Source organism: Abramis brama, assembly GCF_963993115.1.
Source record: "Abramis brama genome assembly, chromosome: 18".
In the NCBI taxonomy this organism is placed as follows: domain Eukaryota; kingdom Metazoa; phylum Chordata; class Actinopteri; order Cypriniformes; family Leuciscidae; genus Abramis; species Abramis brama.
The window spans coordinates 25,457,589-25,482,341 of NC_139980.1; the positions used below are offsets into that span (position 1 = coordinate 25,457,589).

The 24,753-nt window shown below is 37.0% G+C and overlaps 1 protein-coding gene across 3 annotated transcripts in view; it reads left to right on the forward strand.

Moving 5' to 3' along the window:
• Positions 1–23,015, forward strand: part of cd2ap (CD2-associated protein) — a 58,876-nt gene extending 35,861 nt beyond the window's left edge. For 2 of the 3 annotated variants that reach the window (XM_084090500.1, XM_084090502.1), the window contains exons 11-19: positions 6,261–6,297; positions 8,104–8,166; positions 11,263–11,416; positions 11,724–11,830; positions 13,586–13,698; positions 14,381–14,467; positions 16,051–16,229; positions 17,123–17,186; positions 21,389–23,015. In XM_084090500.1, the coding sequence (XP_083946626.1) occupies positions 6,261–6,297; positions 8,104–8,166; positions 11,263–11,416; positions 11,724–11,830; positions 13,586–13,698; positions 14,381–14,467; positions 16,051–16,229; positions 17,123–17,186; positions 21,389–21,430 (846 nt within the window). In that variant the 3' untranslated portion in view covers positions 21,431–23,015. The remainder of the gene's footprint in view (positions 1–6,260; positions 6,298–8,103; positions 8,167–11,262; positions 11,417–11,723; positions 11,831–13,585; positions 13,699–14,380; positions 14,468–16,050; positions 16,230–17,122; positions 17,187–21,388) is intronic. The other variant, XM_084090501.1, reaches the window with a different exon arrangement.
• The last annotated feature ends 1,738 nt before the right edge of the window (positions 23,016–24,753 follow it).

Here is a 24,753-nt window from a genome sequence, read left to right on the forward strand (position 1 = left end):
TTCTTCTTTCTGTTGTTGAACACAAAAAGAAGATATTTTAAAGAATGTTGGTAACCAGACAGTTGACGGCACCCATTGACTTCCATGTTTTTTTGGGGGGTTTTTTCTATCATTGAAGTCAATATTCTTTAAAATATCTCCTTTTGTGTTCAACAGAAGAAAGAAACTCATACAGGTTTTGAATTTTCATTTTGGGGTGAACTATCCCTTTTACTTCTGACTGGTAGTGTATATCGAGTGTCATCAAAAATATTGAGAGATTTTTTTTTTTTTTTTAGCTAAATCTCCTATCCCTGTTTTTCAATGAATCCCCTGTACTAAACCTTTTGATCAAAGACTTTAAGAACAAAAATAAACAGCAGTCCAGACAATATCCGACGATATCAAATAACATGTGATTTTCTTGATTCACTGTTGGGGATTTGAGCTTGAAATAAGCATTTAAATCAATTGGAGCCACTTATCTTCACCATGTGTTTCACAAACACAGCTTCATTCTAGCTTCTGAGGTCTTTAGCCCGAGGGTGCATGTTTAACCTCTTTTTGGCAAACTGTGGAACAAAAGGCCCCCTTTTTATTGTGAGGAGCACATTATTTGTTCAAAGCACCAGCTACCATCACTAGAGAACAAACAGAGTTTTGTGCATGCAAAAGTTATTCTCTGCCACATCCATTTTCTGGAGAAATTCTGTGAATCCCTCCACTGACTTGGGTCATGGTTTGATATGCTCTCGGCATAAGTGTTTTTCTTTCTTTTTTCTAAACATTTTCATTTTCAACCTGATTGGCCTGAATGATTGTCTTTGTGCTACTGCAGTGAGAATGTGATGAGCTGAAGCTCATGTGATGACTTGTGGAGGTCAGCGAGCAGTTCATGAAGATGTGAAAGTGTTCATTCCTCCAACGGACTCTAGGCAGCCCATGATCAATCCATTATCCTATAAGCATCCTGTCAGATGATAAGACGTGATCTCTGTATCAGGAAATAAGGGGACAGAGGGCATTTACACAAAGGCAGTTTCTGTAAATTGTTGTTGACTCATATTATAGAGCATTCAAATAAACACAGTACGCAAGCTGTGGTAATACCACAATATTGGGCATTTTAATCTATTGTTTTTTTAATCATTTATTAATAATGCATTTATATATTATCAAAAAATATTTGAATTATTTTATGATTGAGTTGTATTTGCATGCATTGCCTTATATTTAAATGACTATCATGGCAAGGCAACTTTTGGAAGAGTTTAGCATGGTAACTGAGATGGACAATGTTAATGTATTTGTTGTTGGCGGAAGAGCTGCTACGCTCCAGCTGTTGCTGCTACTGCAGAGCAAGTACTAGGGCTGCTCGATTATGGCAAAAATCATAATCGTGATTATTTTGGTCAATATTGAAATCACGATTATTTAACAAGAACGTCTTATTTCATGATACAAGTAATTTTAAACGTCAGTTCACAGTTATCGATACTTCAGCAAAAACTAATACTAGGTTAATTAATGCGAGTAAAAATAATTCAAAACACAGAAGGCAAGTAAACAGTCAGCAATAAAATAAGAACAAAAAAACTTTCTGAAGGTTTTTCACTTTCAGGAAGATGAACTCACAGTGGTATTCAGATAGAGTAATAGCCTACAAAAGAAATTGAATAAAGAAATCAAATGAAAAATAACACTGCTGTATACATTAAATATAGACGAATCCTTATTATTTGAATTATTCATTCAAGAGCAGTGAGTGAGTCATAAATGTTGGCTGCTGTCACTTTAATAAGAGCTGCACGGATCCAATATACTGTTACACACACAATTCAAACACTCTTTATCAAATGTTTACATTCACTTAAGGCATAAATGACTGTGTTTACAAAGATACTTACCAAAACGGCATTTCGACATATTTGTGTGTTGGCTATTTGACCGTTTAGGCGCTTATCTGAAGCCCACGGTGTACTTCGCTTATGCATGTGGTTCCGCCCCGTCTTGGAGCGCGAGCACAGGAGGCCATCTAGGGAACATAGATGTAACTCTTTCACGGCTTCATGCTCTTTTAATAACACTGTCTAATATCAAGCACGTCCCGCGGTTTAGCAACAGTAGACTGCATTTTACATCACTCACTTATTCGGCTGATTTGGATGTTAAGTTTGACTCGGGGAGGAACGAAAGCACACCACTTTGAAGGAAAGGAAAGTGCGCTAGACTGAATGCAGCAGCGGAACAATAATCATTTTACTTTGATTATCTTGTTTTCATAATCGTTGGATGGATGCCGAAATTGAAATACGATTAATCGCACTGCCCTAGCAAGTACAGAGACTAGCATCTATGAAATTACCCGTAGCAGATCTATACAGGTGGAGCTGGGGAAGGCGGAGGTTTTCAGAGGAACCTTGAAAGCGCATTGCAAGCTGCTGCCTACGGCAAACACTGACCAACTATTTAAATGTTGAGCAGCAAGCTCATTGGCTACAGATGCAACAGAAACCAGTCAGCTTGTCCCATGTAGTTAACAATGTAATTGTCAGCAGGTTGTGATAAGGACCAATCAGCCTTAGCTATCTAGAGTTTCATGATAGAACTTGGTATATATATTGCATAAATTGACTGGTTTACACACATCAGCCTCTGTGTTGAACTGGAAATTGATTTTTTTTTTTTTAATGAAATTAAAATTTGAATAAACAGTTTTTTTGTAATTTTGCATTTGAACAAAGAGTTCCAATCTGCAGGATTTGACTGCTTTTCTCTGTTTGTTGTGAGTGATTGAACATAACCCCTCAGCCCTTGATTTCCAGGTATGTCTCTGATGTTGAGGGAGAGGAAATTGTTTTGCTTTTCTTTGGCCCCAAACAGATTTCTTCACAGATAGGGTTGGTTAGAGACGGTCTAAAGTCTAATTTCTTCTAAATTGTGAGCTGTTGAGGTTGCTTGAGCTTCCTGTGACGGTAATTTAACCAAATGTATTACTGTCTCACTTCACTAAGATCTTACTCCAGTGCAATTACTGTAGTAAATTGGCATTTAAGCTGCATCTGATTTACAGAGAGGTGCCATCATTTGTTTTATTTGCTCCACATTTTTCTTTAGTTTCCCCCCCAATTTGACCAGTGAGACTTCTCTCTTTTTAGTTTAACATAAGTGTGACTGTTAAAGTGCCCCATTGTATTTTTTCGAATATTACCTTTCATGCAGTGTGTAGTATAGCTGTTTGTGAATGTAAAATGACTACAGTTTTAAAGATCAAAGTGCAGTTCAAATAAAAATATATTGTCTCCTAAAAGAAGTGGATATTGTGCTCCTAGCTGATGCCTGGAAGGCTGTGTGTCAAACACTGAGGAAGTCTCCAGAGCTGAAATTCAGATAAAATAATGGCCGTTTCATTTCCGACATGCGCTGCAAGCAATCACAACAGACTCTGCCATCTGACCAAATCAGAGCTGAGTAGGCTCGCAGAAAGGAGGGGTTTAGAGAGAATCTTCATACGAAAATTTTTCAGGTTCTTTGAGAAATTAGGTGATGTAAAATGTATGTTATGAGAAAATTACCCTGGATGCAAAACTACGGAAGCCCTTAACTGCAACGTAAAAATATATTATTATTTTTATTTTGAGAATAAAGTCGAAATATTTTGAGAATAAAGTCGAAATATTTTGAGAATAAAGTCAAATATTTCGAGAATAAAGTCAAAATATTTTGATATTATTTCTGTTCTCGGTGGGTGTTCTCGACCCAGATGGCGTTACCTATTGACCCCACCATCTGGGTCGAGATTGAGAACACTTTACTAATCCCCACGACACCCTACGTCAAACGGGTCGTGCCAAAATCGGGCTAAAATCGTGTAATCTGAACCAGGCATAACAGTAACCGTACTGTCTCCCTCTTCACTGTAAATCCTTTCTGGATACATTTTAAGTGCATTCTGTATCCAGTCATTTGCCCGGATCCCCTGATTTCCTCAGGTATAAAGCTGGCTACCTCCATCCAGTCTGAAAAGTGTTTTTGCCTGTAAAGTTTATTCCGGCGCAGTATATTTTGTAACGTCCTAAAACAAATGGTAATACCATGTTGGTAGATTAGCACCTGTAGAATTTCCTTTTGTTGAAAGCCCAGATAAAAGTAAAAAGCTACTATTATGTTTAGATCCATGTCCGAGGCAGTTCGACTTAACAAGCGAAATGTTCTCGAAATGTTTGGACTTTAATCTTGAAATGTTTAGACTTTAATCTTGAAATGTTTCGACTTTATTCTCGAAACGCCACGACTTTATTCTTGTAATTTTAGGGGGGGAAATTGTTACGGATTATTATTATTATTATTATTATTATTATTATTTTATTTATTTTTTACGTTGTGGTTCAGGGCTTCCATACAAAACTTTTAATCTTTAAAATTGCATAATAGGGGCACTTTAAGGTGAGCAGTCCAATTTAGTTGGCTTTGTTTTGATTTATTTTTTTTACAAATTCTTGTTCATCGTCTCTCTGAATTATTGGAAGGCCATTTCTTGCCCTGTGTTTTGAATCCCTCTTTATTCTTATAAGCCAGATATCCATTCAGATTTTCCTTTCTTCTCCCTCATGATGATTATCCAGAACATAGTGGCATATAAGCATCTTTTTGCTAGCGCTAGAAACTATATATGCTGCTGTTTTTCTTTGTTTTTTGTAGACGTCATATGAATAACTGAACTTATGAACCAGAATTTTGACAGTCAAAATTAAATCAAAATTGACCGTGTTTACTTAGTTATTACATGTTCCTGGTCTTATTGTGAACAATTCATCAATTCAAGTGTGGCAGAGCACTTGCATAATCATCTTAATCTGCATTCATGCATTAGTGAATGAACACCAGAATCATGTACATGACAGAGGTTATCATGCTGACCTTCTCATAAACGATACATATCTATGTCAGTTGCAAATGTTGATCTATGCCTGTGTTGTTGTTTGAACTTTCACTTATGCTGTGATACAAGTGAGGTGATTTTATTCTGGTAATCAGTGCAGCCGATTCATTGGCACTGACAAGTCATCAAATCCTCCATCAAAGAGGAGGCTGGGGGATTTCAGGCCTCAGCCATTTCATGTTTCAGTTCCTGCTGATTTTGGGTTGTTGGGCTTTTTAAGATCCAGTTTTAGTTATGTTATGCAGAGTAATGCCGCTATGGGTTATGTTAGCCTGACCTGTGAAGAGACTAGGGTTGGGAATCGGAAATCGATTCCAGTTCTAAAATCGGATACTCAAGGTCAGGAATCAGATATTTGTTATAAAATTTAAATTTAGATTACGCCTATCGATTCCTGTGCGCAAATTTTAATGTGGTTTTAAACCCCTCAAGCACAAGAAGATGCAGAAAAGTAGTGGATGGATACTGAATTGAGTTCTTTTTCACAACTTCTTTGCGCTTTTTTCCTGTCAGTGACCTTCAAGATTCAAAATATGCTAGTTGATGTCCGATTATTTGCTATAGGCAGCTGACATGATTTGAAGGGCCTTGACAGTGGTACTTAAAGGGAACATGCCAATATTTCTGCGTTGGTGTTTGAGTGGATAATAACTGGTGGAAGATGTGGATTACATCCATTAAGAAAAAAAAACTTGAGGGTGAATTTTCATTTCATGCTGACTTTAATGACAGCAGCACTCAAGTTCTGTCCTACAGATGAGACGTTAAACCGAGGACCTGACTCTCTATGGTCATTAAAAATCCCAGGATGTCCTTTGGAAAAAGAGTTGGGGTTAAACCCCGGCATCCTGGCCAAAATTTGCCCATTGGCCTCTGTCCATCATGGCCTCCCCCATATATACTGATTGGCTTCATCACTCTGTCTCTCTTCCACCAGTAAGCAGTGTCGGTGTTCTGGCGCAATATGGCTGCCGTCGAATCATCCAGGTGGATACTGCACATTGGTGGTGGTTGAGGAGATTTCCCCCTTCCATATGTAAAGCGCTTTGAGCACCCAGAAAAGCCCTATATAAATGTAACAAATTATTATTATTATTATTATTATAAGTTCCATGAACTATTGTGTTTGGGTAAAACTATGTTCTCCAGCATAATTTGAGAATGATGCAAAGAGCATGTTGTGCTTCAATGGAAGCAAAATCATGTGACAGTCTGTCAGTTCTCATTAGCAGTCACAAATTGTCATTTTTCACAGACCTAAAAGTTTATTTCCAGGTTTAAATTAGATTTGAAATCCCTGATTTTCAACGCATTCTCATATTTTGTTGTTTCTCCACAGAAGCCAAAGAAGCCCCCACCACCATCCAAAACCACAGGTATGTCACATTTTTAATATACCGTTTCACATCTCACTGATTGCATGAATTTGATTACATCACTTTACTCTTCTCTTTTCATTTCAAGCTGCTGTGAGATCTCTGAGGTATAAAAAGAGCTTAAAGTGTCATCAAACGTATTCTGGTTGCTGAGATAATGCTCAATAACTCTCGCAATCATATGTGATAAGAGCCACAAAATCCCTTTGATAAGTTTAAAGGTCATTGTCTTCAAACATCTTTCGCTTGTTTTTGCCTGTCATTGACCTTTAAGATTCAAAAGATGCTAGTTGATATTCAGTTGTTAGCTGCAGGCAGCTGACATGATTTGATGGGCCTTGACAGTGGTACTTGAAGGGAACATGCCAATATGTCTGCATCAGTATGTGAGTGGATAATAACTGGTGGAAGATGGCATATTGATTTGAGCTGCTTCCTCTGTGGTTTTCAGAGAAGTATGCTGGTGTATGGTGAGAAGATTAGAGGTGATGCAAGATAATTTGGCACATTTAATTATGGCATTGAACACAGAGACCATGCGTGCCCACACACTCACGGATGCATTTTGAAAATCATAATTTTTTAGCTTAAAGGGATAGTACATCCAAAAATGAAAATTCTGTCATTAATTACTCACCCTCATGTCGTTCTAAACCTGTAAGTCATTCGTTCAGCTTCGGAACACAAATTAAGATATTTTTAATGAAATCTGAGAGCTTTCTGTCCCTCCATTGACAGCCTACGCAACTACCCCGTTCAAGCCCCAGAAAGGTAGTAAATACATCAATAAGGTAATCCATGTGACTCCAGTGGTTTAACCTCAAATTTATGAAGCGACGTGAGTGCTTCCACCGATTATGAAAACCTGATAAATGATCATTGTGCCGCATGCTTAAAAGTCTAAACTTAATGTCCAAGTTGTAGTAAAATGCAGTCTACTGCTATTATTAAAAGCTGCTGTTATTAAAAGCGCATTAAATTGCGAAAAGAGACTGATCCCCACTCGGTTTCTGTGTGCGCAATGCAGTCAAATATACACAAAATGTGTCAAAATGACCGTCTTGCCGAGTATTTACATAAAGACAGTCAGTTATGTCTTAAGTGAATAAACAACTGGGAAAGAAATCGGATGCGTGTCATCATCATATTTTTATTGACACCATCACACACAAAAAAAAGATGTATAAAAAAAAAAATATTTTTTTTTTTAAATTAATAAAATAATTAACAGTATTTTATTAAATTGATTAAATTCAATATAATGTATTTGAATTGATTTAATTTACAGCTTTAATATAACTTCATGGCAGCTATATATTCATAAACACATTTTCTAGAAAACATTGTCATTTATAACATTGTTTATAATGCCGTTGAAAACAGTGTTGTGTAAACGGCCTCTAAGACTGATGCAACAACTTGTAGTTGACTATTGTTAGAGTGTCAAAATCAAATGATCTGGCAATGCAGATGTGAAGTCTGATAAGGCAGCTGTAACAGTCAGTCAGTCAGTCCCTCACAGCTCTTGTCTGCGAAACATGCAAACAATAAAAGCGAATGTGCATCAAAGGTGACCGCATTATACCAATTGCTTTATAGAAAGCTTGCAGAGGGTTGCAAAGATTTCATCTGTCTTTCCAACCCACACAGGAAATGCAAGTCATAGACTGTATGTTTCCTATTCTGTTCAAGTGCCTGTCTCAGAAGTCGTTTTGTTTTTTTATCTGCCGGATCTAGAGCCGCTGTATCTGCATTGTAGTACCTAAAAACATATTGTTAACTCAGACAATATGCTTCGTTTCTCAGTCCTGAAACCAGAGGCCCCCAGTGTGGACAAGAAGCAACCGCAGCCACGGCCTGAAGATAAAGGTAAGAGAGGGTTCGCTGCCCAGTTTCTGTTATACCACAAATTGAAATTGACCTTGCTGACTGTGGTCTCAGTTTTATTCCCATTTTAACAGACCCAAAAATCACCATTGCCCTTATTTGTTCTTTTTTCTTTTTATTCATTCAATTATTTGCCGAGCGCCTATTAAGAGTCTGTGTAACCTGAGGAGAGAATCATTCTTGCTTTCATGCCTTCAGACATTTCACTTTCATACCCAATCTTCACTGCAGATAAGCAGTCTCAATGCAACTAGATTGCTAAAGCGTAAGCTGTCTATGTGCACTGCAAGAACCCGACATCACCACACTTACAATGTAGTCGTCTTTGTTGATTTTGATAATTTATAATTATTTGGATTATTATTTTAAACATTACCATTCAAAAGTTTGGGGTCAGTATATTTTTATTACAAAAAAAGATATACTTTTATTCAGCAAGGATTCATTAAATTGATCAAAAGTGGCATTAAAGGTGAACTAAGTAACTTTTTTACCTTAACTGAACAGCTTCGGAGTCATTGGAATGGTTATATTACTTATTTCGGGTTGAATGGTGGTCGTTTCGCACCCCCCTGGTGCCCGTGAGCGGATATCAGGTCTCGCGATGTAAACAATTGCTTTAAGGCCAAAAGAAATCTGCTAAAATGCTGTCATTATTGCGCTCCCTCACGCTGTTCGAACCCGAATGAAGAAGACGTTTTAAGAATGTCCCATCCGCTTTGATGTCGTTGATCTACCAGCCTCTGGCGTCTGAGAATCGCCAACGAGTTTTTACAACAGCGTTGTCAAATATCTATTCCGAAGCTGTAGGGGGAGCTCTAGAGAGAAACCTGCGAGCAAAAAGCCAGAATACAGCGAAGAAATCCCGAAATCCCTTTAAAGTCATTTCTAATATTATCGAAAAAAAATCCTATTTCAGGATTTATCAGTCTGGGTGGGCATAAAGAACAATAACTTTTCTTCACACCAAGAACAATAACCGTAAAGCATCCACACCAGTGGACGATGTCATTCTGCAGGATTCTGATTGGCTGTCAGTGTTTTATCGTTGTGTTGTTGCTACTCTGATGAAACTGCATTTTTGAACGTCCAATGACAAAATAAAACAATTTAATATTTAAAACATTTAAGGTGGTTGTCGCAACCTACTTGTGTAACGATGAAATTGATGGGAGTTACTTTCAAAAGGTGATTTTCTCTATTTTGATCACTAATGGCGCTTTTCCATTACCAGTACCAACTCGACTCGACGCGACTCGCCTCGCCTCGGCTCGCTTTTCGCTCCGTTTTCCATTGCAGATAGTACCTCCACAATAGTACCTGGACGTCATAGCGACGCCACAGGAAACTGCCGTGACTTAATCTTCTACGCGAGACACACACACACAGGACAATGGAGGAAATCGAGTGTATGCTGTTTTTGGATATTTTTGTTTTTGCTGTTTTTTATTCAGGATACTCTGTCTGGCGCGTGCAATGATGACGCAGTGAATAGTGACGATTCTCTCTGACCAATCAGCAGTCTGCCGTGTTTTCACGTCACATTTTAGTAACGCCTCAGCTCGCTTAGGACCTCGCCGGAGGTGGTATGAAAAAAAGTACCTGGAAGCAGGTACAGGTACAGGTACAACTTTTACACAGTGGAAAACCAAACAAAGCCAAGGCGAGTCGAGGCGAGCTGGTACTGTGTAGTGGAAAAGCGCCATAAGTAGACATCAGTGTTTATATAAACTTTTAGCCAGTACTTCTATGATAATCTGAATTATTGTAATAGAGGAATAACAATACTGTGTGATTGAAAAGGCTGTTTGTGAAGCCGTATTATAAATTCACTGCTCTCCCTGGCTCAGCGGTAGCAACAACGCAGGTTTGAATGTTCTGGCACAGTGACAGGCAAATCGTTGCAACATGCACAACTGCCAAATTGTTGTATCAATTGCTTTAATGAACTCATTGTTTCTGCCTAAATTAATACATGATATTAGCTAACTGTATGATTTGTTTTTTATGATGATTATAGAACTGTTTTTGACACATGAACATTACTTTGATGTAGAAACCTGCATTTTCTGTAAAGCTGCTTTGAATTGAATTGAATTTAGGAATAAGATTGTGTGAATGTTAGAAACGTTTAATCATGCAGCTCTATCATATATAAGCAAAATGTGCATTATACCTGAAATATACCCAGATATTGAAAATTAATAATAGAAATTAAATGGAAAGCTAATGAAATGGAATAAAGTTGAAGCAGGAAATCTGTATCGAGACCATCCCTATTTACGAAGTTGATAATATAGCTCAAGGTGGATGGGCATCATCAAAGTCATCTAGTGTGTGCACTCTGAATACTGTTAATGAAGTACTTTGTGTAAGTGTTGACTTTGTAGGAAAACTGTCATGCACTTTGAGCACCAGGATGTCTGAGGATCTGCTGTTGTGTTTGCCTCAAGGACTTCCTGCCGAGTACTTTCTATTCATATGAATGTCACTCTACTGGAACGTATATCTGATTAACTCTGTGGTGTTTGAAAGCTGGACTCTCTTATTTAGACCAAGTGTTACAAATTGAACGATAGACTGTGAATGTGAATATTGGAAAGTGTGATTACATAAAAAAATGCATCGATTTGAGAAGATGGAAGCAGATCGATGTGGTGAAAACATCCTGCCAAAATCTCCCCTGACCTACTTTGAGACATATATGTCAGTGTGAACGCTCATGAAAGTTCCTCATGTCATTAGGAGAAGTTCAGTACATTACATGCATTACACCACTACTTAAATAATTCTCATGGGTTTCCACTGATTTTTGCGATTGTGTGCCAAGTATCAATAGACATGCAATTAGCATGTTTCAAAGGATTGAGAGTTATATGAAATGCTAAAACCAGTTGAGGGGGGCTAATAATATTGCAGAATTAACCTTATAGTAATATCCTGCATTTAGATAAATGATCTCTAAACTATCAGAAGCTTATAAGAGACATACATGAATTAATAAGCCAAATTAGAACAATGATTAGGTAGACATTTATTGTCTCAAAACATATATTTTTGTCATTTGTGTCTTTAAAGTTGTCAAGCCCTTGCCAGAGAAACCAGCCAAACCTGCTGGCCCCATCGTCCCCCCGAAAAAGCCTGTGCCTCCAAGCAAGGGACTGCTGCGTCCTTCCATCCACACAAAACGACCTGACTTGCCTCTCACTCCATCATCAGCCGCCAAGCAAGTGTTGGTGTCACAAGCTTTATTATAATGCTTTTTTTTTTATTTCAGAAGATTCCCAGGTGTTAAAAAGTATATTAAAATTATTATATTCATATTTGTATTATATAAAATATTAAAGTATAATTTGTCCCAAGTATAAAAATATTAATTTGAAATATGGAAAAGCCAAATATTTATTATTATTATTAACCCAAATATTATAATATTTAATATTATATAAGGATTTAATATTATTATAATGGCATAAGGTCTATATGGCAACATAGCTTTGCATTTAGAGTGTGACTGTGATGCCTCTTAAATCCCACAGGCACAATGGAGAAGTTCCCCTCTCACGAACAAAGTCAGAGACCGAACCTGTATCAACCAAGCCAAAATCCACTGTTGTGGACAGTGCCGAGAAGAATTCAGAAACGGGTAAGTTGTTCTTTGCTGGTTTTGATATTCATTGATCATAACATGGCTCTCTCAGTGTTTTTTTTTTTTTTCTCAGCTCAGTGTGTGTTTTGCTGTGGTGTGGGTGAATCCTAGCTCTGTTTGTTGATAAGCACTGCGGATCACTAAATGGGAGCAGAATTATTCCTCTTGCACAGAAAGGGCATGTTCTAAATCCTCAGTAATCTCCATGATTTCATGCCCTACTTCTATCCATTTGTCACCCCATCTTGTGCTTAATACTGCACCAGCCACCTTTTCAAAGATTTTAGTTTCATGTTAAAAATTACCTGTGATGCTTCAAAAAGTTCATAAAGAGATTGTAAATCTAATCCATATGAATTGAGCGGTTTAGTCCAAATTTACTGAAGAGGCTCGATCGCTTTATATGATGAACATATAAAGAGCCAGACATTCAGTCGAGATCGTGTCAGAGTTGTTGATTGTTCACAAACCCTTGAGAACATAATTTCATGGGATTTATTATTCTCAAGGAGCCACAGCAAAGGAAGAACTTGTTTATTATTTATGTAGGCTTTTTGGGTGTAATTTTTTTAAGGATATCTTTAGAAGTCTTTGGCAAGTTATTTCTCAAGGTTTACCAAGTTTTGAATCTTGGAATGCTTTGTCTCTGCTTTGTGGTAATCGCAAATTAATCATTTCCTGAGCTGGAGATGATAGTCTTTTTGGCTGTTAAAAGATATTGGCTTTAAAAAGAATATTTCATATAATTAAATTGCTTTTTTTTTTTTGATGACGTAATTTAGGAATCTTAGTTAGAGGTACATTTTAGGCATTTGATAAACTATTATATTCACTGCAGGGTAATCAAAATGTGTTTAATTGGCTGATTAGTGCAACTAAACTCTCGGCTCATGCTTATTCTGATAACAAGTTTCAATTAAGTCTAGCTGTCTGTATTAAATTAGTTCTTTGGCATTAATTTGTAATACTGTGATGAAGACAAAATTAAAAGTCTTCCAGTGTGCCACTGCATTTAAAGACTTTTTTTTATCTAAGGCACCATATTTTGCTTGGAAAATGTGTTAAAATTGCTTCAAAGTAGGCAATTGATGAAAAGGAAACAACGAGAAAGATGATAACATCAAAAAGAGCAGATTCACTGTTTTGGAATAAAAGCGTTTTTTCTAAAAGGTTGACCAAAGTAGCACCACAATTGGTATAATCGCATCTTCACGAAAGGCCATGAGCATTTCAATGCAGCAGACCTTCAGAAAGAGAAAATCAGAAAGTCAGGTTATGTCTTTCCACTTCATGGAAATCTTTTTATAAGGCCACTGCTTTTTCAGTATTTACAAGGGCAAGTGATTTGTGTCTGTAATCTCTGAGATACCATTCAGAGGCTGGCTGATGTGATAAAATTGTTAAGTAGTTAATGGCGGGCATATACAATCCGAATTTTAAGTGCCAGATTTAAAGATATCAAACTGACAGCTAAACCAAGATGATCGATTGAAAAATTTTCAAACATGACAGTCTTTATATACCCATCACTCAGTCATGATTGTAATTTCCTGCTCTGTTGGGTTTTGATCTAGACAGGGTGTAAACTTACTTTATTACCTCATATGACTTTTAAATTGGCTCCAAACTCATTTTTTGGCTCAAATATAACTTCTCAATTATAATTCAGCTTAGATGGATCGTGTTTGACTTTTGTGACTGAAGACTGTTCTCACGTTTGAAGTAAATATTTTGTGTGTCTTATTCCCATAGTTAATCTCATGAGTTTTGATGATGTCTCCTCTAACTCTGAGAAGTTAACCCACCCTACCACACAGCGACCAAAGATGCCTGGGAGAAGACCGCCTGCTCACAGAGGCCAATCGGTGAGTAGAAGCTTGAGCTCTGTTCTCTCAGTAATATACTAATGCAAAAGTCATAGAAATTGACATAAAAAGTATATATTTTTTTAAGCAAAACATTTGAATTATAACATTTCATTAAGACATTCTTTTGTTTAACACATTCATTAAGTGCCATGCTTCCACTTGGAGATAATTTGAACTATAATTTGTATTATTTCATTAAGAAAATTCATTAAATGCCATTTTTGATAGAAGAAAAACACAAAATAATTATTTATATCAACCAATCAGCATCCATAACAGTTTTATAATCTTCAATAAATACATTTTCAAGTTCTTGGTTCACAGAATTGTTGTGCTAGTTTGTGTTAGTATTTTTTTTTTATTATTTTTTTTTTTTTTTTGTTCAATAAATGTCATGGGTGAAATCACAGATGTCACATAAACCACAATCTCTAACCAGTATCTGCTAAATCTCTTTATACTACCATAAGCACTAACATTTGTTTTTAGATTTATGCATCTATTTTGAGCAGTTTTTGCGATGTTGAAGGGTGGCATAGAGAAGGGATCATGCAGTTCTCCAGTCTGGATCAAAAAAAGCTTTGCTAATGAAAGCCCAGATGGGATGCTTGTCAAGTATAGCACTATTTGCACTTTGCTCTTCACATGTTTTTCTAAAACGCTCTGTAACACCTTACAGCCGAGCAAGGAGATTGGCGAGAAAGCTGAGAAAATCGAGGAAGTGGATGAAGTTGACCCCGTGCCTTCCGCACAGAATTCGCTTAAGGTAAATCTGTTTTTTATCTCGAATATATAGTACACAAAAAAAGAAGATTCTGTAAATTACATACATGTTTAGAATGAAAGCAGAATTTTTCATTTTTGGTTGAACTATCCCTTTAATGCAAGAATCTTATGTGCCTTTCTCTAATATCTGAGTCAAGTAATTGAATAGCTAGCCAAAAGATCTGGTCTGATTATCTGTGGCTCCTTGAGAATAATAAATCCCATGAAATTACATTCTCAGGGGTTTGTGAACAATCAACAACTCTTGATACGATCTCGACTGAATGCCTGGCTCTTCTTTTTCAATGAGGTTTCAGCCCTGAGGACTTGGTATTTTAGTATGTAGTGTTCTTTACATTAAGCTTATGTAAAGTGGACTGAAACACTGTCTGGTTTCACACAGATGGTTCTCATATTTGGTCATTCAGTCAAAATCTCTCAGTCAAAAAAGAGAACTATTGATTGTACGGTAGTCGTGAATGGGTGTCTGGTAGTTTTTGGAATGAAACCAAAAAAATGAATAAAATAATATTGAAATTAATTTTGGCAAATAATGTGGTTGTAGTTTGATCAGTGATATGTTTTGTCGTTATTGCTGCTTTTTAGGTAAGCTTAGATATAAAAGCTAAAAGAAATGTAATTGAAACCGCAGCTTTGTCCTAATTTGGCATTTATCTGCTAAACTAATCCATTTGAATTGAGTGGTTTAGTCCAGATTTACTGAAGAGGCTCGATCGCTTTATATGATGAACATATAAAGAGCCAGGCATTTAGTCGAGATCGTATCAGAGTTGTTGATTGTTCACAATCCCTTGAGAACGTAATTTCATGGAATGTATTATTTTCAGGGAGCCACAGATAATCAGACCAGATCTTTTGGTTAGCTATTCAATTACACAACATTGATCAGCAAACATAAACAGAAGCTCAACCAAACCTGCTTGACATGCGAGAACGAACCTCATTGGTTCTTGCGGAAGCTCAAACTTGCTGCGTAAAACAAACATGCTTGAGCTCCCAATTAATCATGATTAATTACAGATAAATGTGCGATTTCGTTTTTTCATTATTGTTTGACAGCACTTAACTTAAACTTAAAAAATCAAAAACATTTTGATTAATGGAAATTATAAGCGAATCAAACTTTGGACAAATGAACTCAGACCACCTTGTGAGTTTGTGTGACTTTTTCTTGTGGTTTGGTTATATCTAATTTTTAGCAATTTCATTTCATTACATTTAAAGTGGAGTAGTGATTAATGTTCCTCCTAATCTGGGGTTTCTAGCAATTTTGAAAATTACATCAGCCTCTCAGCTGGAAACACCTCAGCTGGTTGGTTCAAAGTCACCTGCTGTTGTTTAAAGTTCTCAAATCAAGTGAAATCATCCTTGTACATCAGACTATAAGGGAACTAGAAATTTGAACAGATAAAAGATAAGGGTATTTCAGTAAAAGGATGCAACAGTTGTATTGTTTGAAAAGGAAATGCGTACACCACTAAACACACATATAAGCATTCATTAAAAAAAAAATATATATTTTGCTACTTCACACTATTGAGACACTTTTTGTTTTTCTTGCAGACGTCCGTCTCATCGTCCTTACCATCTACGGCACCTAAAGCAATTTCATCCATCCATGTTACGCCTGAGCCCAAACCAAAACCTGACAAGGAAGAGGAGAAAGGATCTGAACTAGATGACCTGAAGGCTCAGATGAAGGAGCTAATTCTGTCTGTAGGGTTACTAAAGACACAACAGACGTAAGTAGCAACGCTGCGTATTAGGGGTTGTGAGGCACACTAGCACACACACGCAAGGTCTCTCGCTCCCTCTCTCTATACGTTCTTATCCCGGTAGACGTAGAATCAACAGCTAGATCAATGAGAAACCCTATGATTACAACGACCATCATTTGAAGTGTCACACAGTTCTGAAATTATCGTACATTATAGGATTTTTTCCATTATTGATCGTTGTGAGGGGGGTTGTGAGGCACACTAGCACACACACGCAAGGTCTCTCGCTCCCTCTCTCTATACGTTCTTATCCTGGTAGACGTAGAATCAACAGCTAGATCAATGAGAAACCCTATGATTACAACGACCATCATTTGAAGGGTCACACAGTTCTGAAATTATCGTACATTATAGGATTTTTTCCATTATTGATCGTACATCGTACAGAGGTCAAAATTATTGTACAAATACGATAATTATCGTACATCTGGCAACACTGGTGATCGCTGTGTGATTAGGTGCTGGTGTTCTCAGTGCCACCCGTCAAAATAAAAGTCCGGAGCGCCGTCAAAATAAAAGTCCCGCTTCCAACACATCGGCCAATCAGAAAACCTTATCGGCCGATGCCAATATTTAAAAAAATGCTACATATTGGCCGATATATCGCCAAGGCCGATAACAGGGACCGCTACAGGGAGGGATACAAGAAGTAGTGAAAACATAGAAGAAGATAAGTGCTCTCAGAAGAGATGAGTTTTCAGCTGTTTGAATATTGTCAGGGATTCTGCTGTCTGGATAGGGTTGGGAAGATCATTCCGTCTCAGTGAAGATAAAGTACATAGAAATCACCCGCGACCTTAATGTTTAGAACCTCTGTTTTCTTTTGTAATTCTGTAACTTCTTTCATAACTTTGCAGGAGAGAGCTTAACGAACTCCGAAAAGAGCTGGACGATGAGCGACTCAAGCGGGTGGCCCTGCAGGTAAAGCGATCTTTAAATCAGAATTTCTCTTTACGGCTTGTCCGATTCGGTTAGTTTGATGTGAATGGATGTCAAGAGTGTGGTTTCTGAGGGCAATGAAATGTAGGCGGGATACCATGAGTTTGCCTCCACACTCAGCAGGGTGAACACAAAGGGTCTGACTCAGCTCTGAATCTCATGCTGAGCGTTTCTTCCACTTACTGACCACAAAACTAACTATACTGAATCAGAATTCCACCTCTACTAGCCACCAAGGGGTACGGCATCAAATTAGGACAAGGTATCGATTGTGGCAAGAGGTGATTGAGGTGATTTAAAATGTTATATACCTCTTTGCCGCTGTCTGGTGAAAATCTCCAAAAACGTTACTTTTCAGGAAATGGAAAAAACACTGTGTTTTACAATTAAACACCTTGTTGTCAAAGCTGATATTGTGGCTTTATAAATAGTCAGATACTTGCATGCGTCATTATAATATTATGTAAGGAAAAATTGACTCCGGGCCGTTGAATTGTTTGAAAAATAATGCACACCCGAGGTGGTAATGTGACCACGAAGCGGAGTGGCCGTTACACGTTGGGTGTGCAATATTTTTCTAATAATCCAACAGTCAATCAATTATTCTGCTTATACTATGGTTACCACGCCTCCAAACATTGTTCAGATGATGTATTTCAAGACATTTGTCAGGTTTCTGTCAATAAAACTCTTTTGAAAAAGCCTCGTTGCTAATTTCAAAATGTAATTTTAGAGCTAGTAACAAATACTTGAGCCACTGATGGTAGACTAATGCAGTTATGAGAGAGAGAGAGAGAGAGAGAGATTAAGCACATGTGAATTACCTCAGTCTGTGCGTCTCTCAACAGTGTTCGGCACCAGCCTCTACTAATAGCGAAACTGCGCTCGCTAGTGAGAAACATCATTTAGATTTTAAGTTGCTAATATTCTACTGATAAAATCGTCAGAGCAGCGCTGACAGCACACGTGTATCCTTACTGTATGTATGTGTGTTTGAGTGGGACAGAGAGCGCGAGAAAGAGAGATGTGCTTTTCCATAATAAATGCATAATACATAATAAAACATAATTTTGTGGCAAAAAAAACTCTTTGTCGGTTAAAAAAAATAATTTGTCGGTTTTATCCTATTGTTTGCTATATTTATTTGCTTTGTCAGTGTCGGTGTGTAACTGAAATCATTTGGCGAAGTTATATGGAACTGTAATGCGGTCTGTAATGCGGAACTGTAAAGACCTGCCTGGATCTACTTTAGCCATGCGTTTCCCTGAAAATAATTGCACACCTTTGATTGTTCGTCAACCAATCAGAATCAAGCATTCAACAGCACCATAGTATAATAACATATGATTAATTGCATTACTTTTTCATCAACTTACAGGTTATAAAGTGTACTGTAGTTACGCGGTCAATCGGTCTTTCCTGTTATTGTTCACAACTGACTGACAGTTTGAGGATCCAACGGAGTTACGAGGTTTAGTCACAAGTTCTTTTTAATACTTTTCATTGGTTTACATTTTTGCAAAACCCACAGAAAGATATGAAGGCTGACCAATAGTATTGATTTCTGAAAGGAAATAAAAACGACGGAATGCGAAGAAACAAGGTTTCTGCTCGATAGCGACATCTTGTTACATACTTTTTATATTATTTTTCTTAACCACCTTATGTATCCCACACAGTTTGTGTGCTATTACTTTTTAAGCAATCAGACTTACAATTTGAATTTAAATTCATTTGAAGTAACCAAAGACATGGGCAAGCTTTCATTTTCTTTAGAAAATGTAAAATCTTAGTTCTTCAAAATTGACATGTTTGCAATTCATTGAGCTTTTTCTTGTAAGATCATTGTAAGAGATGCTTTGTAAAATGTTCTGTAGCAATCTGTTTGCTTAATATGCAATGTTAGACATTTTATAAAATGATTATGAAATGACACTTTGTCCAAGTTTCCTTAACTGAAACAGCCTTTGAACAAGCTAACAACTTTAAAAGGAAGACTACTTTGTATAACGCATCAGTCAACAAAATTATTTTGGAAAAGAAGTAATCTGTACTTTATTTCTGCTGGTTAAATGTTTTTATAGATATTTTGTGTTGGACTTTGTTACATACAGTGAGGAAAATAAGTATTTGAACACCCTGCTATTTTGCAAGTTCTCCCACTTGGAAATCATGGAGGGGTCTGAAATTGTCATCGTAGGTGCATGTCCACTGTGCGAGACATAATCTAAAAAAAAAAAAAATCCAGAAATCACAATGTATGATTTTTTAACTCTTTATTTGTATGATACAGCTGCAAATAAGTATTTGAACACCTGAGAAAATCAATGTTAATATTTGGTACAGTAGCCTTTGTTTGCAATTACAGAGGTCAAACGTTTCCTGTAGTTTTTCACCAGGTTTGCACACACTGCAGGAGGGATTTTGGCCCACTCCTCCACACAGATCTACTCTAGATCAGTCAGGTTTCTGGGCTGTCGCTGAGAAACACGGAGTTTGAGCTCCCTCCAAAGATTCTCTATTGGGTTTAGGTCTGGAGACTGGCTAGGCCACGCCAGAACCTTGATATGCTTCTTACAGAGCCACTCCTTGGTTATCCTGGCTGTGTGCTTCGGGTCATTGTCATGTTGGAAGACCCAGCCTCGACCCATCTTCAATGCTCTAACTGAGGGAAGGAGGTTGTTCCCCAAAATCTCGCAATACATGGCCCCGGTCATCCTCTCCTTAATACAGTGCAGTCGCCCTGTCCCATGTGCAGAAAAACACCCCCAAAGCATGATGCTACCACCCCCATGCTTCACAGTAGGGATGGTGTTCTTGGGATGGTACTCATCATTCTTCTTCCTGCAAACACGTTTAGTGGAATTATGACCAAAAAGTTCTATTTTGGTCTCATCTGACCACATGACTTTCTCCCATGACTCCTCTGGATCATCCAAATGGTCATTGGCAAACTTAAGACGGGCCTTGACATGTGCTGGTTTAAGCAGGGGAACCTTCCGTGCCATGCATGATTTCAAACCATGACGTCTTAGTGTATTACCAACAGTAACCTTGGAAACGGTGGTCCCAGCTCTTTTCAGGTCATTGACCAGCTCCTCCCGTGTAGTTCTGGGCTGATTTCTCACCTTTCTTAGGATCATTGAGACCCCACGAGGTGAGATCTTGCATGAAGCCCCAGTCCGAGGGAGATTGACAGTCATGTTTAGCTTCTTCCATTTTCTAATGATTGCTCCAACAGTGGACCTTTTTTCACCAAGCTGCTTGGCAATTTCCCCGTAGCCCTTTCCAGCCTTGTGGAGGTGTACAATTTTGTCTCTAGTGTCTTTGGACAGCTCTTTGGTCTTGGCCATGTTAGTAGTTGGATTCTTACTGATTGTATGGGGTGGACAGGTGTCTTTATGCAGCTTACGACCTCAAACAGGTGCATCTAATTTAGGATAATAAATGGAGTGGAGGTGGACATTTTAAAGGCAGACTAACAGGTCTTTGAGGGTCAGAATTCTAGCTGATAGACAGGTGTTCAAATACTTATTTGCAGCTGTATCATACAAATAAAGAGTTAAAAAAATCATACATTGTGATTTCTGGATTTTTTTTTTTTAGATTATGTCTCTCACAGTGGACATGCACCTACGATGACAATTTCAGACCCCTCCATGATTTCCAAGTGGGAGAACTTGCAAAATAGCAGGGTGTTCAAATACTTATTTTCCTCACTGTACATGTTCACCTTGCTGTTAAACATCAACTAATTTATGTCACAACGCTTTCCCACCATTGACGAACTTTTCCGGCAATCCATGTTTTCACTTTTATATGGTAGGCTGCACTATTATACATCATCTGAAATAGTACAGAATCTTTGGATCAAAACACGGGTGAAGAAGAAGCAGAAACAAGCGATAGAAGCATTGCTCACGCACATGTAAGCTAACGCGATCATCAAACATTAAACAGCATATAAATTAAAACTGCCTAACGTAAACGAATGAAATGTCGACCCAGGACGAGGTATAGGACTTTGCAATCTTTGAATACAACAACATATTCTGGGTACATAAAAGGTTTGTGAAAATGATCAAAAATGCCTGTGCTGAAACGCTGATGGGAAAAGAGTTAAAACAGGTTTATAATGCAAACAGCACTTCACCATGTTAAAGTGTTTGTGTGCTTGTTTCCAGATGGAGATAGATAAACTGAAGAAGCTTGTACAGTCAACATGAAATCTGGCTTCCTGAACTGGACTGATGGCTCCGCTGTCACATCACGAGTGGAAAGCGACCTCCAGATGGAGGGACGATATCATTCACGTCATCATTACACTCTGACTTACTCCACAAATTGTAAGATTCACATATTTGCACATTAGGTTTTTTCTAGGTTTAGAAAAGTGTAATTATGACATATGTATATGGTTGTTTTCCTCTCTTTTTTTCTTTTTGCCAACAAAAAAATGATTGAGGCCTTACTTTACTACTGTGCTGGATATGCACTCTGGTCACTTATTGAAAAGTGCAGGAGATTATGCATTTAATACTACTGAGTCTGTATAAATGTTGGGGGATTATCTTGTTTCCTTGTTTTTTTTATGACGGGTTAGTTTTTAAAGAAAACTATCATGATCTCAGCAACATTCTGTCTATATTAGCCTCATTAGATGATTATCAAATGTATGACGTACTCTTGGTTCCTTAGTGATGATGTATTCTGTTGTTGTTTCAAAAGGGAGAAGATTTCTGTTTGTTTTTTTTCTCTAACATTCCTATCCAGGGTAACACTATCGTGCCTGTTAAGATTTTTACAAGTGTTAATACTGGGAGCTCTCATACAATATAAATATATATAAATATATATGTGTATACTTAGATCTACAGCATGATATATTTTTTATGGTCTACTGATTGACTGGGATTGTGTACTTGTGTTTTGGTTTAAAACACCCAACACAAGAAAATGTGGCTTTGACAAGCGGTGCCATTTCACCATACAAATGGCAGAAATCCATTTTGCAATTTAGGCTTCGGTTTAATGGCATAGAATACCGGTGGTTTTGTTCTGCATTTACGCCCCCTTGCAAAAACCATGCTGAAATTGGAAAGATCCATTTTCTTTTTTTTGGCATAAACCTCTCTGACTGCTGTTTCTACATGGATGGTTGGCTAGATAAAACATCTGGCATGATTAAATATAGATGTTGAGCAATGAACACCTCAGGTTATTGGCACAGAGGGAATGAGTGGCTCTCTGAGGATTATTTTTTGTATTTTTTCACCTCATTATTAACAACTGTGCAGTAGAAGTGAGTACTGCTGACCAAAATTGATATTTTATTGAATTGGTTCCGATCCTAGAATTATGCAATCAATAAAACACTCTCAGGTACACTGGAGTGTGTCCATTTCTCGGGCCTCTTAACCCTTACGCTGAAAATACATTTTTAAAAGCATTCCTGACCAGGGATTGTTCGTTTGTCTCTGTGAGAGTGTGCGGGAGTTGCTGATACAGTAGAATGACAGGTTGATCTCTAAAGCAATAAACAGACAAATCTTTTTGGTTTCCATTTCTTCATGTTTAATGAGTATGTTCATGTTCTGATGCTCTAACTTTACAGGATCTCCCATGAAAGTACATGAAAAATTTGTCATCTGTGTTGTCTGAAATTGGGTAGAACACATTCCATTTTATTATTTTATTTCTTAAGATCTGTTGTGCACATACAACATCTATCAAAATGATCTTGTTTACATGATTTAAAACTGAATTGCATGAGCTGAGATTTTCCAAACAAAATAAATGTTTATTTACTGAGATTGTTGTGATTATTTAGTTGTTCAAGATTTTTTTTCTTTTTGTTTTTTCTCCAGAAATATCTGAAATTGTTTTCTTTTTGGGGTCAGTAAGATTTCTTTTTTTTTTTCTTTTTTTTTTAAAGATTTTAAAGGATAAGTCTCTTATGTACGGAAGAGGATTAGGGCCAGGCAATAATAAAAAAATAAAACCATCTCGAGATTAAAGTCATTATAATGCGAGATTAAACTCGTTAAATTTCGAGAAAAAAAGTCGAAATACAATCTTGAGAATAAACTCATTAAATATCGAGAATAAAGTCGTTGTGTTGCGAGAAAAAACTCGTTAAATTTCGAGAAAAAAGTCGAAATACAATCTTGAGAATAAACTCATTAAATATCGAGAATAAAGTCGTTGTGTTGCGAGAAAAAACTCGTTAAATTTCGAGAAAAAAGTCGAAATACAATCTTGAGAATAAACTCATTAAATATCGAGAATAAAGTCGTTGTGTTTCGAGAAAAAACTCGTTCAATTTCGAGAAAAAAAGTTGAAATACAATCTCGAGAATAAACTCATTAAATATCGAGAATAAAGTCGTTGTGTTGCAAGAAAAAACTCGTTAAATTTCGAGAAAAAAACTCGAAATATAATCTTGAGAATAAACTCATTAAATTTCGAGAATAAAGTCATTGTGTTTCGAGAAAAAAAGTCGAAATGAAATGTAAAGAATAACGCACTCGAGTAGTGTTCATTGCATAGCCTACTGATATCAACCTCATCAAGGTTTCGTGGTTTCCCAGGATACCATAAGACGCATTATTAATCGTTGTTGGTTGTGTACGCCTCCATCCACAGAATGTAACGACTGTAACCATCTATACAGCCATTAATGGCAATGCTGTACGGTTTTAATTTATCATAGCTGTCCATATGCCAGAGTGTATTTGGGCCAGCGCAAGTGTACTGGCGTCTTCTCAAGCGTCTCCTTCGTCAAAATTCCACACCTTGAGGATCAACAGTTTAATAATGCGTCTTATGGTATCCTGGGAAACCACGAAACCTCGATGAATTTCATGTTGGACAAAAGCGAGTACATCGCGCAAATTGGACTGATTCTTTCTTCTAAAAACACCTAGCCGACCTAGACCATGTTCTATTCTTTGTTACTGAAAGAAAGTCAAAAATATAGATTGACTAAGTGATCTAACTCTGCCATGTCCTCTATGGAGTTTATTCTCACAATTACTTCGACTTTTTTCTCGAAATTTAACGAGTTTTTTTCTCGAAACACAACGACTTTATTCTCGAAATTTAATGAGTTTATTCTCAATATTGTATTTCGAGTTTTTTTCTCGAAATTTAACGAGTTTTTTTCTCGAAACACGACTTTATTCTCGAAATGTAATGAGTTTATTCTCAAGATTGTATTTCGACTTTTTTCTCGAAATTTAACGAGTTTTTTCTCGAAACACAACGACTTTATTCTCAATATTTAATGAGTTTATTCTCAAGATTGTATTTCGACTTTTTTTCTCGAAATTTAATGAGTTTAATCTCGCATTATAATGACTTTAATCTCGAGATGGTTTTATTTTTTTTTATTATTGCCTGGCCCTAATCCTCTTCCGTACTTATGCCTATACCAAGGCTGCTTTATTTTTTCAAAAATAAATAGTAATATTATTAAATATTACAATTTAAAATAACTGTTTTCTATTTTAATATATTGTAAAATGTTTATTCCTGTGATCAAAGCTGA